This window comes from Protopterus annectens, chromosome 2.part0, assembly GCF_019279795.1.
Source record: "Protopterus annectens isolate FY-2018-M chromosome 2.part0, PAN1.0, whole genome shotgun sequence".
Taxonomy (NCBI): domain Eukaryota; kingdom Metazoa; phylum Chordata; order Ceratodontiformes; family Protopteridae; genus Protopterus; species Protopterus annectens.
Window position 1 is genome coordinate 1,274,036,888 of NC_056728.1, and position 17,826 is coordinate 1,274,054,713.

At 37.2% G+C, this 17,826-nt stretch overlaps 1 protein-coding gene across 4 annotated transcripts in view; it reads left to right on the forward strand.

Moving 5' to 3' along the window:
• Positions 1 to 6,615, forward strand: part of LOC122793445 (probable E3 ubiquitin-protein ligase HERC4) — a 1,684,714-nt gene extending 1,678,099 nt beyond the window's left edge. For all 4 annotated transcript variants that reach the window (XM_044061446.1, XM_044061448.1, XM_044061445.1 and 1 more), the window contains one exon: positions 5,730 to 6,615. In XM_044061446.1, coding sequence (XP_043917381.1) covers positions 5,730 to 5,956 — 227 coding nt within the window. In that variant the 3' untranslated portion in view covers positions 5,957 to 6,615. The remainder of the gene's footprint in view (positions 1 to 5,729) is intronic.
• The last annotated feature ends 11,211 nt before the right edge of the window (positions 6,616 to 17,826 follow it).

Genomic DNA, 17,826 nt, shown 5'->3' on the forward strand with positions numbered 1-17,826 from the left:
ATCAGTGTAACGTTTTCCACTGTCCCAAAGGAGAATGCTTGAGAAATAAAGAAAAACTCCTGATTCTTGTGGTCAGTTCCTGTGCATTTTGGAATTGAACTGGAATGTGAAGTTCAGAGAAGGGGATGAACAGGAAGAAGACCAGCAACACAGAAATTAGTGAATAAATGTGAGACTGGAAAGCACCAATTGCATTTATGAAATATGGCTGTATAAGAATAAGTGGAAAGAGTGGACTTATATTGACTTTGTTAAACTTGTGGGGAACTGAAAATCATTTGCCTCATTTCATGTCATCAACGTTTGAAAGTACTGTGAGGGGAGAGGAAGAGGAAGAACAAAAGGTATCTGTAAGTAAAACAATCTCTGTTCTTAGTATTTCTCTGAAACTTTTTACAATATAAATTACATGTTCTGAAGTATTATCAGTTGTTCTCTTATGTGATAAAGTTACTAAAGTAAAAAGATTCCATTATTCTTCTTCCTCGTCTTTTTCTTTCTTTTTTTTTTTTTTTTGGTGTTAAGTGCAAAAAGAGAAGAAAAGCTAGACAACAGTATATTTAAGTTAATAGACTTAGTTGTTGCAGTGGGAGATGGGGTGTAAAAGTACACAGGTCATAATATATAGAAAGCTGATATGATCAGCATAAAGTGAATGTCTGTAATAAGACCTTTGGCTTAATCTAGTAACAAATTGTAAGTGGAAACAAGTAAATATGAGAACACAGAATATAATGAAAAGCTTTCCTTTAGCAATGAAAGTTTCAGCTTGTCATTCAGGCTGCAGCAGAGGACTATATTTTTATTTTTCTCTTAGATTTCCATAGAGATAAACAGATAATAGGGTAATAAATGACACAACACTGGTTTATTCAAGGCTAAAAGTTAATGATTTCTGAAAGCTTCCTGGCTATTTTCACATCGGGAGGGGGGTAAACATATATATAAATATATATATATATATATATATATATATATATATATATATATATAAATATATATATATATATATATATATATATATGTATATATATATATATATATATATATATATATATATATATGTATAATATATGTATATATATATATATATATATATATATAAACAAAAGAACAGACACCAATTGCTGTAAGTAGAAACATAGGCAATAGCATGCATATCAGCATGGATAACCTCAAGTTCAGGTTAATTAGGGCTTATGTTAGCAGCTGTCTATTTGTCACAAATTTTCCTGTTAGGAGGATTAAACTTTATTTTATGAATATGTACGTAGTCATATGTGTTTGTATTAAGTTAACAGGTTATGGGGTTATTCTGGGGTGTCTTTGTTTTATTGTTTGAGGGTTTTTATTATGACAAAAAGCCTTGTAAAATATGACATATGTTCTAATATTGATGATAAGAAAAAGCTGTATAAATGATTAATCTGCCAAATATTAATGGGTGCATGTATTACAAAAGCTTTAAATAGACATTTAAAAAGCTGCCATATATAATAGGTGGAAATAATGACTTCTTACCATAATGGCAACACTTTCTATATTATCTTACAATGTGAATGCTCTCACAGGTATAGAAAAAAGGAAATAATACTTAATTATATTTAAAAATGTAGAGTACAAATAGTAAAGCTACAGAAGATACATTTGGAAACAACTGAGCATGCAAATTTGATAAAGAAAGGTTCAGGATGGATATTCAGCAGAATATCAGGGACAAAAGAAAAGAAGAATACTTATATTAATTGCTAGAGGAACTCCAGTTGTAGTACAACAGGGAAAAAAGATAATAATGGAAGATTTGTGGTAGTAAGGGGCTACTGGCAAGGGATGAAGATTATACCGGCAGTTATTTATATTTCACCTAAAACAGCTATTTTGGAGCTTAACATTTTTTTTGAGAAATAATTGCCTTGCAGCAGGGAATATTACTTAGGTACAGACTGGAATTTGGTTTGCAACAATGACAATGTATCTGGGAAGATCTAGAAGGGAAAATATAGCAAAAGAAGTTAGATTTCTGATGAAATTTATAAAAATGTTTGGTATTAGAGACGTGAATTCAGTAGTAAGAACTCTGGGAGAATTTACATATTATTCACCAAGGTACAATAACTGGACCAGACTAGTCAGACATTGTATTTCACAGGAACATGTGCATTTAATTAAGGACTGTGACACACATCAAATCTTCTTCTTCTATCGGCTTTTCCCGGTTGGGGTCACCACAGGGGATCACTGTCCACTCATGATTGGCAGTGGAGTTTTACAGTGTCAAGTTGCCAGCCCGGCACCCAACCTTCCACAGAAGTCACACACATGCACACACTCACACCTAGGGCCAATTTAGTGTGTCCAATCCACCTACAGCATGTCTTTAGGATGTGGGAGGAAACCGGAGCACCCAGAGGAAACTCACGCAACCACAGGGAGGACATGCAGACTCTGCACAGAAGGCACCCCAGCCGAGGATCGAACCAGAGAACCTCTTGCTGTGAGGTGGCAACGCTAACTGCTGCACCACCATGGCCGCCCTCTGTGACACACATCAAATAACTGTTTCAAATCTTGCACCAATAATTACTAAGATAAAAATCCAGGATAATAAAGTAAAGCTGAGACAATGACACTTTCCCACCTAACTGTTAAAAACATAGGAATTTAAGGTACAGGTAGTGTAAATTATTTGGGAGTTATTAGGGAAGAGAGAAATTACTCCAGAAGTTACAGCTAGTGAGTAGAATAAAATGAAAATAGAGTTTAAAACTAAGGTAAGATCTGGTTAACAAGTAATGAGAATTATTTGCAGGAGCTGACAAAGGTTAAAGTATTACAAAATAAGGGGAATCTCACAAAACAAGATACATATATATATATATATATATATATATATATATATATATATATATATATATATATGTGTGTGTGTAGAGAGAGAGAGACAGAGAGAGATCAGAAACAAAAAAATCAAAGTGAGAGGGTTCCTCTCTAAGTTGTATCTCAACACAGGAACCAGGCAGAGGTCTTCTCTTTTCCCTTTGATGTTCTTGCCATTTCTAGACCCTTGGGAAAGGAAGTAAGGGGCTTAGAAATTCTAGGATATAATTGCCATGGTGTTCATGGAGAGGTGGCTATAGTTGCAGATCATATTATTTTGTGTCTGAAGGAACCAGAAAAGGGTATCTCAGTGTTGTGGAACATTCTGAGACAGTTACAGATTTTGCAGGATATAAAATTAATGATGATATTATAAACGACTATAGCCTTAAACCATGTTCCCAAACATGAATTGGTTCAACAATACCCATATTTATGGGGACATGATAAAATGGGTCTATATCAGAAGGATGAAGTATAAAAAGAGTGCATGCTCTTTAATCGACACCAAATACGCGAAGTCCCATAAAGCCGAATGGCAGGAAAAGTGATTTTTTTTCCCAGGGAAAAAAATCGCTGGGCCATTCTCAGGACTTTGCCATTTCCTCAACTGTGGTGCGATCTCAGAGTTGGTATATTTAAGTAGGGGGGTATGTGAAGTGAAGCCCTCCACTTTATGTTGTGTTTGGATTTTGTTTTATTTTTTTGGCACAGCGATTTTTTTTCCCTGGGAAAAAAATCACTGTTCTGCATGTTCGACGTTTTGGGATTTCAAGTATTTGGTGTCAAAGAGTGTTCGCTCTTTTTATACTTCGAGCTTCTGATATAGACCCTTATAAAATGAAGTATTTAGGAGTATGGATTTAAAAAGATTCTGTTATTGCAGCTGAGGATATGTGAAATGAGACTAAAAAAATAGTACAAAAACTGAGAAACTGGAAGCTCTTACTTATAGATATGGATAGCAAGACACAAGCAGTAAAATGTTTTTAGTCCCTTTAATTTTATATACAGATCAGGCATATTTTTATCCATCAGAGAAGTTGCAGATAGTAAGTAATAAAGAAATGAAGGGCTTTTATTTGGGTGGTGAAGAGGATAAGAGTCAAGTGGAATAAGTTGATCCTCAAAATAGAACATGGAAATTTAGGATTACCAGATTTGAAGGTATATTTTAGAACTACACAGGTAAGGTTCTTATACATAACACAAGCAGAAAGCTACAATTCAAAGTGGAAAGGGATGATGGTGAAGCAGAGAGGGATAATCACAAGAAATAAAGGAAGAATGGGATTTTGGACACAGATCCTTATGGAAAATAACAACAGTCATACAGAATATTATATTTATAAATTAGCAGAAAGTATATTAAGAACTAAGCCAGCACTGGACTAGAGAAAGGAGACTCCACCAGTAGGATAACTGCAATTAGGGGTACAGAGAATAGGCAAGAGGTGGCTGGAATTTACTGGAAGAATCTGGCAAAGGAACCAAGGTATTGGAAACAAAAAAATAGAGAGGGAAAGGTAATAGAATGGGAACAGCCCAAGAAGACATTTGGATTGCAAGCTAGGGATTGCCTTCCCTATCAGGGATTGATATCAGAGTATACACAAAGAGAAGGAGATAGGGGAGTCCTAAATGAAAGACCTGCCCTGGCTGAGTTTTTAATTGAATCTAGAAGAGAAGCTGCTAAGAAAAGGGATAATTAGTAGGGCATATAACATATTGCACAATAACTATAGGAATCAATTAGAAGACATCAAAAAAGATTGGGTAGATAGATTAGATATGCATTTCACAAAGAAACAATGGAAAGACATATGTATGACTGCCAAATATACAACAAAATCTAGAAGATTTAGGATTTTTGCCTGGAAATGTTTGCATGGATACTTTTATACCCCAAGCAGACTCCAAAGAATTTTTCCTCAGGTAGATGGCAAATTTTGGAGGTGCAATGGGGAAGAAAACGGTATCTGGGAGCATATATTCTCAGAGTATGCTAAGTTGGCAGTCTTTGAAAATTACCTGTCAGGAATACATTGTGAGCAAATAAGTATAACTAAGGAAATATTTTTTTTGAGCTGGGATACAGGATCTGAATTGCCTAGACATAGTAAGGCCTTGTTAAGTTTAATTCTGATGACTGCCAAAAAGCAATTACTAGAAAATGGAAATCAAAATCTAATCCAGCTATACTTGAAGGGAATATTGTAACAGAGATAAAAGAACAGGAAGTAAGATCTTTAGAAAATATAGGAGTAAATTACATAAAAAATGAAAACTGAGGGAACAATGCATGCAGAAAAATCTTTCTGAAGAGGAATGAAGTCTAAAGGAAGGCATGAATTGAACAATTTATGTAATGTTTTGATTATATGATATATACAACAATATATGAGATGTATAATATTTATAAATGTGAACTTGTTAATATGGTTTGATAACTTTTATATAAATGTAAGTCTGCTTATGTCGCAAGTGATAATTCAATAAAGGTGTTCCAAAAATAAAGCCCAACTATATATTATAATTCAATAAAGGAGGTATAGGCTTGAAAAAGTTAAATTGTAAATAAAGTAACAAAGAAAAAATTGTATTTTGTAATTGCTCTTTTTTATCATACAGTATTATAGCTTACAACATTAAAGCATGGAATAAAATAAGTCCCCAAGAGGTAAGAAGTGTACCCACATAAACAAGTTTGTGTGCATGCGTGTCAATATACCTTTTTAATTTATTTTATGTTTTTAGAATCTGTTGTAAGTATATTCAAATGCAAAAAATGGTTCAATAGCTCATTAAATGCTGTTAAATCCTCATGTTAATATGTCTCCATTTTATTGCAGCTTTTTTAACAGGAAGTGATAGAATCCCAGTAGGAGGAATGGAAAAGTTTACTTTTACTATCTGTTACAAAGAACACTTGGATCCAGACTTGCATCCAGACTTTTTCTACCCTTCTGCCAACACTTGTACTCACATTTTGTCTCTTCCTTGCTACAGTAGTATCGAGGCTCTAAGGATCAAGTTACAACATGCTTTGCAATTCTATGAGGAATTTGGCTTGGCCTAACTGAATGTATGCCAGTAGCTTTGTCTACCTCAAGATGTCTTTAATTATAATTTATGTCTTATTCTGCCAGCAGATTTGTCTATGTCAAACTGTCATCCTTGAATACGTTTATAATTTGTTACAATCTATATTTAAATAGAATAAATTCTAAATATTACTTATTTATAAACTAAAAGACAAAATTAATTATTTTTTTAACCAATGGATGTATTCCTCTTGAGCTGATTCTTTGTGTAAGACTTAAAACCAGTGTTGATGTCATATCCAACTGTGCAGTCGTCTTATTTTTTGAACATTTAGTATTCATGATCACATGAGTGGATTTCATCCCTGCCAGACCGTCTGAATTTGGTGATTTTCTGCAGTGTGTTTCCATGTTACCCACTATGTATTTTTACATAGTTTCTCCATTATGATATTAATTAAATATCTTACAATTGCTTTCTTTATTGCACTTTAATGTTACATAATGTTTGTTTTGCCAAACTACATTTTAATGTAAAGAAACCTTTCTCGTAACCAGGTCAACTGCAATCTTAAGTTATGAGAGATGAATATATTTACATAATTACATTATCAGCTGCAGGAGGTATATTAAAGTACATATGTATATACAGTATTTTTGTATTAAATGTTTGTGTTTGAATAAAAAAATTAAATGAATGAGCTGTTCCGTGTATTTGTATGCAGGCTTGCTATATGATGGTTAGATGAAACGTGTACCGTTGAATTAAAAGAGAATGACAGAATTCAAAATTCTCCTCTTGTTTTAAAAACTCCAGATAGAGTATTAGCTCAGTGCTTTGTGCAGGTTCTGCATTATGATATGGCAGCAGTTTATTGGTAGCCTGTTTGAGAAGCATATATGCAGTAGAGTCCTTACACAATAAAGGACAAATGTATTGAAGCTTTAAGTCCTGTTTAAGTTCATTGATGTTGTACTAATAACAAATAAAAAAAAAGACTGTCGTCAGAAGTACAACTTTAATACAAGTACAACACAGAATTGTACTTTACCATGCATTGTTTAGCCACAAACAGCTGCTGGAAATAACATTTTTCTCTTATAGGATATAATGACTTTATTGATGATCTTGTTGTTTTTGTGAGGAGAGGGAATGCTAAGAAGATGAAATATTTTGTCAAATGTAACAGTAATAACAGCAGAATCAAATGTCTTTCTTTCTTAGGTGATATGGTTAATATAAAACTATTAGTTTGGAATACAATATACAGTACATACAAAAAAAAAACACAGGCAAGAACAATGCTACATTTTATAATTTGCCTCTTTTTCACTGTTAAAGAAATGTCCCATGTGGTGAATCTTTAAGGTTATTTAAGGACACTAGTGGCCATTAGACTTTTCATAGAGAAAGCACAGAATTCATCAAGTATTTGAAATTTAAGTAAATTTCATCAAAGTACTCAGGAAAGTTATATGGGACTGTTACTTTTCCAATACTGTACATGAAATAGCTGATGGGCAATGTATATTTGTTGCTAAGTAATGTAACAGTAATTATGTTCTTTTGGATGCATTAAAATACACTGGCATATTTTAACAAATGATGAGAGAATATCTAAAACTGTAGTAAAGGTAAACATTGCAAGAAATGTGACACTTCTCATGTGGCCACTGCACATAAGGCGGGAATATTATTAGAAAAAAGTTATTTATGCGGTCTGGTACTGGAAGAAAATATTATGCATTTGAGATTTTAACTGATCTTCTTCCTAATTGGTGCATGTGGCAGTTTGCAATATTCAAGTTACACACTATTTCATAAGGAGACAATTTAACAGACATCGAGTTGTAATTTATAAAATGCACTTGCTAAGCATTGATCTGTACATGGTAAGGAGCACAATGTTTCTTCTATGGGTTTGCAACTACTTAAAAATAGAGGCCTGCATGGAAACATTTATACTATATGCTACAACTTTTTTTTCTATATGCTACACGTCAGTGCACTTTAAGCTCTTGTGAAGTCTGTATTAATAAGTAATTTACTATAATGCCTAAGTTATAAAATTGAAAGTTAGGTGCTTAACATAATAATACAACTTTTCATTTATGTCTGTCCAATATGACTTGTGGATCCATGAGAAGCTTGTTGGATCCACCTCAGCAGTGTCAGAGCTCCAGCATGTAGCCCATTTAAGAATTTTCCCTCCCATAATGCACTAATTCCACTAGTTACCTCAGATCTAGTTTGACACCTCAAACTAGGTATAACTATTCTGCCTGCAAGGAAATAAATGCTGTTTAGAATTAAACAGTTTTTCAGGTATTACAAGACAAGGAAGGGCACTGGATAGAGGGAGGGGTGACATGAATGAAAAGTCTATTATTATGGTAAGTAGATAGCTTTTATATCCTATTCATTTAATCTGTCCGATTTGATGTGTGTGTCTTAGAATCCCAAGTTATGATCAACCCAGGGTGGCAACATGACAGAAGACTTTTCAGGATGCTCTATGTGAAGGCTGTCAACCTAGCTAGATAGAATTTTGTAAATAATTCTATGTCATTCTAAATATTAATGTAATCCACAGTTGTTCTACAAATGTAAAGAGAACTATATGTTAGGATTAAACTATATGTTGTACCGAGCTTCAAAAATGTAACCACAGTGCACCCTGCTGGAAGAAAGCTGATAAGTCAAGCATTTGACTGTTTGATCTCCAACTCAGAGACAGGATGTCTGGACTAAGAAATTATTTCTATTGTTTTAATTTAAGAGGTAATTACTAAAGTTTTACATTTAAAAATGCCTTTTGTTGCTGTGGCTTCCTGCAGGAGCAGATTACAAAAGGAAATGTAAATTTCAAGTTTCTGTTAGCCTGGGAAACTAAATCAGACCTGTTAAAAATGATGTAATCTGAAATGACTCAGCAGTACTGTGTTATCAATTTAAGCACAGACAGAAAGAAGAACATTTTGGGTTTTGTCTGAAGAACATCCACTCCCCAGCACTTGCTTTGTTTTGTATGTAAGTAGAATTAAGAACAGTGATTTCTCTTAGAGATAGAAATAGCCAGATTAGTCTAGCTGTTTACTATATTTATGTCAGACTATTCTACGGTATTGTTTAAAAACATTTTCCTCTGATTTCTGAACACTATGTCATTGTGTTGAAGTAATCAGTATTGTCTTGTAGTTTTATTATTTATTATTAAATATTTTTTTAAACCTTTCAACTGTGTTGTGTAGAGATATTTTAAGCTTGGAGAGTACATTGCATGTATTTGGTGATACTGTCCAAGCCACTCCAATAGCTTTAGCCCTGGGTCACACTTACTATTTGGATAACATTAATATTACAGAGTGAAATTGGTCGCCCTTTGGGCAGGGCCTTATAGTAGCTGATATTAGTGGTTGGTGGCAGTGATTTCTACCTTATAGTCTGGAGAGAAGGGGGCATAGCCAGATAACCTGTGCTAGCCTTCCCCAGGAGTGTCTGTGTGTTTGTATATAACTCATATCTCAAAGTGTATGTGTGTCAGCTACTTGGGCAGGGACACAAAGCACTGGTTGGACAGAGAGGATGCTGGAGGATTTAACTTGACCACTAGGCCCAGATCTGTACCCTATAGGTGTGCCAGTGGGGATTCCTACTGGGATCTGTAGAGAAAGGGAGAAATCAACCACAGACTGACTGTGATATCTGTGTACTCTTAAGGGAAATTGTACTTTACTGTATGTGTTCTTGTTATTCCCCCAATGTGCATGCCCCTCACTGGTGCTAGTGGTGAGGATTGAGGGTCTTTGATTACTGGGCCAGTGCATGGGCATCACACTATAGTTCTGGAAGAAGCAGTGCTATTTATAATGCCTGGTGAAGGTATGCCTGGAAAACCATGAGTCTTCTTCACAAATATCATCTAATGAAGAGGTTCTAAAGAAAGCAGTAGAAGTTGCAACTGCTCCAATGGAATGAGTCCATAGCTTGGTGGGTAGAGGTTTTATGTGCAGTATAAATAAAGGAAATGCAGTCTGGCATCCATTTCCTAAAGGGAAACTTTAGAATCTTTCTACCCCAGCTTATTAGGAGCAAAGGAGACAAACAGCTGAGCACACTTCCTGAAGGATTTGGTTGTGTTAAGGTAGAAATGTAATTGTCTACGTACATCTAAGATGTATAGAATATATTTTCCTTTGTTTGAATAGTTAGGAAAGAAGACTGGTACATGAATAAGAATGTGATATGTTTGATTCAGAAGATACCTTGGGAAGGAAAGTTGGATTTGTCCTTAGTCATACCCTTTCTTTGTGAAATACCAGATATGGGGAGATAAATATGTTTCTAGTTGTGAAATCCATCTTGCTGAAGTGATGACTACCAAAAGAATAGTCTTCTGTGAAAGAAGTTTTAGTGCAACACAGGAAGCTGATTCAAAGGGAGGCTAAGTCAGAGCTTCTAGGACTACAATTAGATCTAAGAGGGCTGTCAGTTCCCTACTAACAGTCAGGGAATTCTTGCGGATGACATCATTTGCAATGATATGAATAAAAACAGATCCATACTTCCTTGCATTAAGGCATTCCAAGACTTGTCTCATCTCCTATTTTTGCTCCTGGCAAGCATAACACTATTTTATGTTCATTATCTTATCTGCAGATATAATTATCAGTTCCTCTAATAATTGAATCTCCAATTAAAGGAATATCTTTGTGGCCAGCTTTGAAGAATCTTCAACTTCTAATACAATAATATCTGCTCTATCAATTGTTACAAAGGATTGATCTTCATCACCATTAGTCGTATTAATCCCACTGTTTTCACTGTGTACTAAATTCTCATCCAGCTGGTATTGTAAATCCACAGCTTGAGCCATGTAGTCAACATCTGTCTTTCTCTTCTTTTATCTTATAGTAATGTTCTTCAATCCTTCCACATTTAATTTTGATTTCTTCCTTTTCACCTGCCCCTTGTCTCTTTTTTCTACCTTCTCTTTGGGAAAAATGATGCCTTTTTCTCTAGACTGAAGGTTTTCTGATAGAAAAATATTATCATTCCCTGTAACCTGTGTGTTACATAACAAAGCAGTGTCCTTTTTAGTACATATTCTCTTTTCTTTACAGACATTGATCAGTTTTTTAATTCCTTGTTATTTGTTGTGAACTTCTTCCCTTCTTTCTTTTTTTTTGTTAAATTTTAAACAAACCAGATTCTCAGATTGCTGAATACTTGCATCCAGAATTCCAAAGTTGTCATGGACATTTTCTTGTTTCATAGGGGTTGAATGATCTTTGCAGACAATAGCGGCATCATTTCCTAAATGTGTTCTATTTGTTCTTTGCCTAACATTATTTATCTCACCAATCCAGTCATTAATATATGTAATAATAGTTTTCCAAGCCATGGCAATAACAGAAGTGCAATCATCATCATTAAATCTAGATTTACTTCTAACAATGCTAAGCAAATCATCCAACTTTTGACCCAAGGAACACAGATTGTTATCAGTTGTTACCTTTAAATTTGCATAACATTTATTACATTGTGATATTTGTGCATTAGCAAATTATTACTTCTACTATTTCATTCAGAAAGAATAACAATAATAATAATGGGACAGCTCCTAAAGATCCAGGCAACATTACAGACAGCTTCTGATATCCTAAAATGTTACCCAACTCTACTAATCAGCTCCATCCCACAAACTGCATCATACAAGGAGGTGAAGAATGCCTTTTTAAAGGAAAATTCCACCTTAGAACTAAAATAAGTCTGCTTTTCACACTATCGTTGTTTTTTGAGCTATTAACACCTTAAAATCACTCTGACTGCTTCTTATAGAATTTTAATATGTTTTCTGCAAAATGGCTGCCAGTGGGGCTTAACATATCAAGACAATCTTGTTATTCTTCAAGCCTTTCTCTTTCCCATAGTCTATTTCAAGTCTGTTTTATAAAAGTCATGTTAGACATAAGGAAGTAGTGGCGTATTCCCATGCCATTGACATATAATGGGATTAGTGTCAGTCACTGTCACCTTATATACCTTCTGTAACAGGACTTTTTATTTCTCAGATTGGCCTCATTTGTGTGTGTCTCAGAGCTTGTTTTACAGTATACTAAGGAGTTATAGCTGCATCCAAAAAAGCAGATAAATTGCAGGCTTTTGTTCAAATTATCATTTTGTAGACCAAGAAGAACTGACAGTCCTCTTCCCCTAAACTTGGGTAGATATGTTGCTACTTTACAAGAATTACAAGAACAAATACCTTCTGACTTTTCTTACTACATTTAAGTAATCTTAAAATAGAAAATAGTAGAAATAACAAAAAAAATTAAATTTAAAGCTTAGCATTTCAGTACTGTGATGCTGCTTATATAAAGTTGTCAAAAGAGTTGACAACTGCCTTTAAACCATTGACTGATCTAATTTATCTGATATGCTGTGAAAGGCATGGATATATTGGAAGAAGCTGTGAATCAGTCTAAGTTCTCTTCCTCTCTGCAATAAAGATAGTTGAAAATAGTTTCACACCTCTTTGTCTTTTTTACAGTAGCTGCTAAGCTCCTAACATCAGCAAGACTAATTACCCATATAAGACTGTCAGCAGTACCTAACTGCAAATTTCTCTATGTCTTGTCTATAGTATGTCATGCATGCATAGACAAATTCCTCTGCAGATTATGTGAGAATTTAAGATTAAAAAAAGTGGGTGGTCTTTCCCTTCCTTTGATTTCAAGGCAAAGAAATGAAAGCTTTATAATGTACAAGCAGGTTTCTGGTACCTACGCAACACTGGAACCATATTGTATGGAGAAAACCTAAGAGTTGAGTTAAACCATAAGAAAAGGCGAAGTTTTCCTTTAATGTTTCAGGCTACACCATGACAACTGCTTTATTAGTTGAATGTAGCATCAAGAACCAGTAATGGGATTCAGAACCATTTTATGGTAATGAATCATATTGCATATTCCTAGCATAAGCCAAAGGTGGACAGTCTTGCTACTTAGTCTCTAATGGCCAATGAACTCAACCTTGTACCACCTTTACTGCATATCAGCAATACCATTACTTGCATAGCATGTAAAACTATGTCATGTGATCAATACTGTTGCTGTCACAAAACAAGGGGCTCCACACTTATAGCACAGTCTATTTTCATTTAAAAATACTTTTACAGTCATGCCGTGTATAGGAAGAGGATGAACACTGGTAACAAACAAGCACACATCCACTCATCTTTTCCCAAAGATAACATAACATTCTGAAGGCTTTAGACATATGTCTTTCTCCATGGAATAATTGCAATACAATTGTCAGTATACAGGGAGAGATTCTCTCGAAACCAGAAAAGCCCACTGACTTCAACAGGCAATGCCACTGTTTTTGTAAGCATTCAATGGCATGCTGCACCAATGTATACCTACTATGATTTCTGGCATACTAAGGATTCAAAGTCTTAGAATGCTGTTCTTTTCTCCCATTTTGCCTAAGACTACCATTTCTCATCAACTCAGTGATTAACAGCTTGCTACTTCATAGGTTCATAGGTTGATACTAGGCTATCTGCCCTAGGGCATTTGCAAGCCTAGCCAGAGTGTGTTTGGCTTTTGCCACCCTTCTTAGATTAGTTGACTGTGCCTCTATATAGTAGGTCACAGAAGATAGCCCATTTAAGGTTAGTTTACCGTGCCTCTGTCTAGCAGTGACACAGAAGAGATCCCAGGGGTAAATTTATGATCTCCCATCCAAACATCAAGATTCTTCTTGAAGAGGGTCATTGAGGGGCTCTGTCTGACATGGATTGGGATTTTGTTCCAAAGTGAGGGGAGCCTCTGGGATATGAATCTGTCCCTCCAGCATGTTCTATTTATTTCTGTGCTGAGGTTTAAGTCACTGGAGCATGTAGTTCTGATGGATTTGGATTTCTTGAGATGGAGCATGTCCATTAATTCTGGGTTGGACATGGCTTTATACATCAGGCACAGATCGCCTCTGAGTAGGCGGTAAGCAACTGAGTAGAGCTGGAGTTTCTTTAGCCTAACTGTGTAGGGCATCTGTTTGAGTCCCTTGATCCTCTTGGTGAGGTACTTTTGGGGTCTTTCTAGTTGTAGCAGGTGTCGAGTAAGGTACATCCCAAATGGGGCATTGTATTCAATTATGGGCCTGATGAGTGATGAGTAGAGGGGCACAATGACCTCTCTTGATCTAGATGTGAACCCCTTCGTGATAAGGTAGGCTATACAGAATGTCTTTCTAACCACTTTGGCAATGTGATTGTCAAAGGAAAGATTGCAATCTACTTGGGTCCCCAAATCCCTAATTACTTCTTCCATATTTAATGGATTACCACCTATGTGGTAATTTGTGGGCACTTTGTTTTTCCCAAAGGGGATGACTATGCACTTTTTGGCATCTAGCTTTAGGCCATGGCTCTGGCACCAGTTATCCTTCTCTGTGAGACCTTTTTGGAGGATGCTTGTGTCAGCAGGCGAGTCGATTATGGCCTCCAGTTTGCAGTCATCTGCAAACTTTGTCAGCCATAGTCCTCCTGTGTTAGCCTGTACCTCAGAGAAATATATACCGAACAAGAGAGGTCCCAGGACTGAGCCTTGTGGGACGCCACTTGTAACTGGTTTAGAGTCTGACATGGCACCTGCAATTCTGACCATGTGGGTTCTATTCCTAAGCCAGTTTGCAACCCATCTTGTGACATAGGGGTTGATATTTAAGCTGGTGAGCTTATTTATGATGCCCGAGTGGGGTATTGTGTCGAAGGCTTTTGCAAGGTCAAGGTAGGCTGTGTGGACTACCTTCCCTTCGTCTATGGCCTTGGTGACTGTTTCAAAGAAATTGACCAGGTTCAAGAGGCAAGATCTGCCCTTAACAAAGCCGAATTGGGTAGGATCCAGTGTTTGTTTATGAGTTCCATGATGATACGCTCCATAGCTTTGCACACCAGGCTAGTTAGGCTTATAGGGCGATAGTTTCCAGGATCCGTTGTGGCACCACCTTTATGGAGTGGGACCACTGTTGGTGTACGCCATTCTTTGGGTACATATCCTGTTGTAAGGCTGAGACTGAACAGTGATTTTAAGTGAGGGTTCAGTTCTTCTTGGAGCTCATGTAAAACGAGGCCCGGGACACCGTCCGGTCCCATTGATGCTGTGTTTTTTGCTTTGGAGAGGGCAGCTCTCACCTGTGCATCTGTGATATCAGGGAGGCTACACTCTGTTGGGATAGTCATTTGCCCATTTGGAGGGGAGGGGGGAGAAGTTTGCACTGAACCTGTCTGCCAGGATGTTGGCAATGTCTGTGGGTTCAGTGTATTTTTTGTCATTTTGCACTAACTCAGAGCATATCTGGGAGTTTCCACCCAGGTTTCTGACATAACTAAGGAAAGCCTTGTGATTATCTTTAGCGTCTTGTGCAATTTTTCTTTCGAAGCTGGCCTTAGATGATTTCATGAGGGATCGTAGTTTCTTGCTAGTACTGATCAGAGTTGCCTTCCCTTTCAGGGATTTTGCTCTATCATGTAATAGTTTCCTCCTTCTGTTGTACAGCTTATTTATGGCTGGGGTCCACCAGACAGGTCTCCTGCCTTTGGAGGAGTGTGTCTTGGTTTTATTTGGGATAGCACAATCCATGCATTCCTGTAGGTATCCATAGAATGCATTTGTAAAGAATTCTGCAGTTTGGGCCATATTTTCCACTGGCCCTGGGGCTTTGAAGGATTCCACCTCAGTTTTGAGAAGTGGGAAGTTTGCTTTTGAGAAGTTTTTGACCGTGGTTTCCTTTGCTGGGGGTGGGGATGGGATATGGATGTCCATAGTGATTAATTTATGGTCAGATCTTACCAATGAGGGGTATACCTCTGGTATGGAACATAGAGTCCCCATGTTGGTGATGATCAGGTCCAATATGTTTTCCCCTCTTGTGGGAGTGGTGACCAGTTGTTCCATAGCATTTGAGTTTATAAATTCTAGGAACCGTTGGGCTAGGGTGTTGGGCTTGAGTAGTGCTCCCAGTCTATGTTTGGGTAGTTAAAGTCACCCACTATAATGGTGTTTGGAGAGACCTTCATATTCTCCAGTGTCTTCAGGAAGGCCGAGTGGGGTTCCTGAGTTTGGGAGGGTGGTCTGTAGCAGGCTATAAACTGGAAGGCAGTTTTGCCCACTGTTAGTTGCACATGGATGGTCTCAGATGCTTCGTGCAGTGCCACCAGCCTGGAGGTATGGGTATCTTTGATGAATATGGATACTCCCCCTCCTCTTGTGGTTCGGTCCGAGTTTTGGGGCTGAAAAGCATGGTATGAGGTATAGCCTGGTAGTGCTGGGGTGCTCTCGGGAGCCTTGAACCAGGTTTCTGTTACTGCACAGATATCGATATTCTCCATACCGAGGAGAGCCTCGAGTGCGTGCATCCTGAGGTTTAGACTTCTGGCATTGAGCAGCATTACCCTTAGTTTCTTTTTCCTTGTGTTGTCTAAGAAGGTGGGTTTGTCTTTTGAGCCTTGCCTAAAAAAGGCACTATGGGGGTGGCAAGAGCCTTGGCCAGTATTCAAAAACCCAGGGGTGACAGGTGCAAGCCGTCCCTAGCGAAGCAACGTGGCTTGTCAAGCATGTCATCCCAGGCTGACAGACACTGGATCCCCTTTGAGTGACACCAATACTTTAGCCAATTGTTGAAATTGATCATTTTGTCTTTATACTGTGGTATCATTCTTGGTGAGGGTAAGATGCTACTCAAGGTCAGGGTCATATCGGCCTGGGCCACATGATCAGAGAGCTCCTCTATGTCTCTTTTCATGTAATCCAGGGAGGTACGTCTCAGGTCATTCACACCAGCATGGACAATGACAGAGTCATATTTGTACTTGCTTTGGAGTGACCTGAGTGCTTGTGTTATGTGACAGATCCTGGCACCCGACAGGCAGCTTACAGTGACCTTCTCCTTGTTCAGCCTGGTGAGAGGGACATCAGTGTGTCTGACAATAGAGTCACCTATTACAAGTGTATTAGGTGTGTTGTTTAGCCTTAAGGGCTGTGACTGTGTGGCACACTGACTTTGTGAACTATGTGTTACGTGGGTGTTGTTGTGGGGTAGCAGTTGCTTGGATGTCTGTTATGTACCAGAAGCATAACATTACTGAGCATATTAGCTGCAAATGTTGTTTTTTTTTAATGTAATTTTGATACTTAGGTTTTATGGTGTAAATTGACCAAAGTGTTGGTGATCACTATATGGAGGCTTACCATAAATCTGGTCCACTTTGCAATAAACTCCAACTCAACACGGTATCAAAACACATAGAACTCTTGTTTGCAGAAATCCACTGCGCAGAAATGCCCTTTTCAGGGTATAACCTGGAATACTGTCCAGTTAACTGACTTGCTCAGAGTCACAGAATAGGCAAGAAGAGGTTGAGGACATCAAACCCTGGAATCCAGCAAGCAGCTCATAGCGTTAATCCTCTGTGCCAACTGCCACATGGGCTACAACACTGGATCCATACTTGAATTAAAGTTACTGAGACTGTAATTTACAATCCAAATATTTAAAGTTTACACAACATTGCTCACTTGCATAACATACAGGGATGAAGCCCTGACTATGAGCCAAGTGACTATAGTAGGACTAGCAGGCTGTGAGCTGGATGAGATTATACAAGGCAAAAAACAAAAAAGGCAAAGCAAAAGCCTGCTCACCTGTCTCTAGACAGGTGTCTGATGCCTGTATCTGACAGAGACTACAAAACAGGTAATTGGCACAAGCTAGAAAATGCATGGGCATGGAGTTTAGGTGTATGCATTGCCATGGAGATGGCACACTGACGTCTCAATGCCCCTGCTTCACACCCATGTGTCTGTGTAACTCATTGTGATAGCAAGTTAGAGTGCAGCT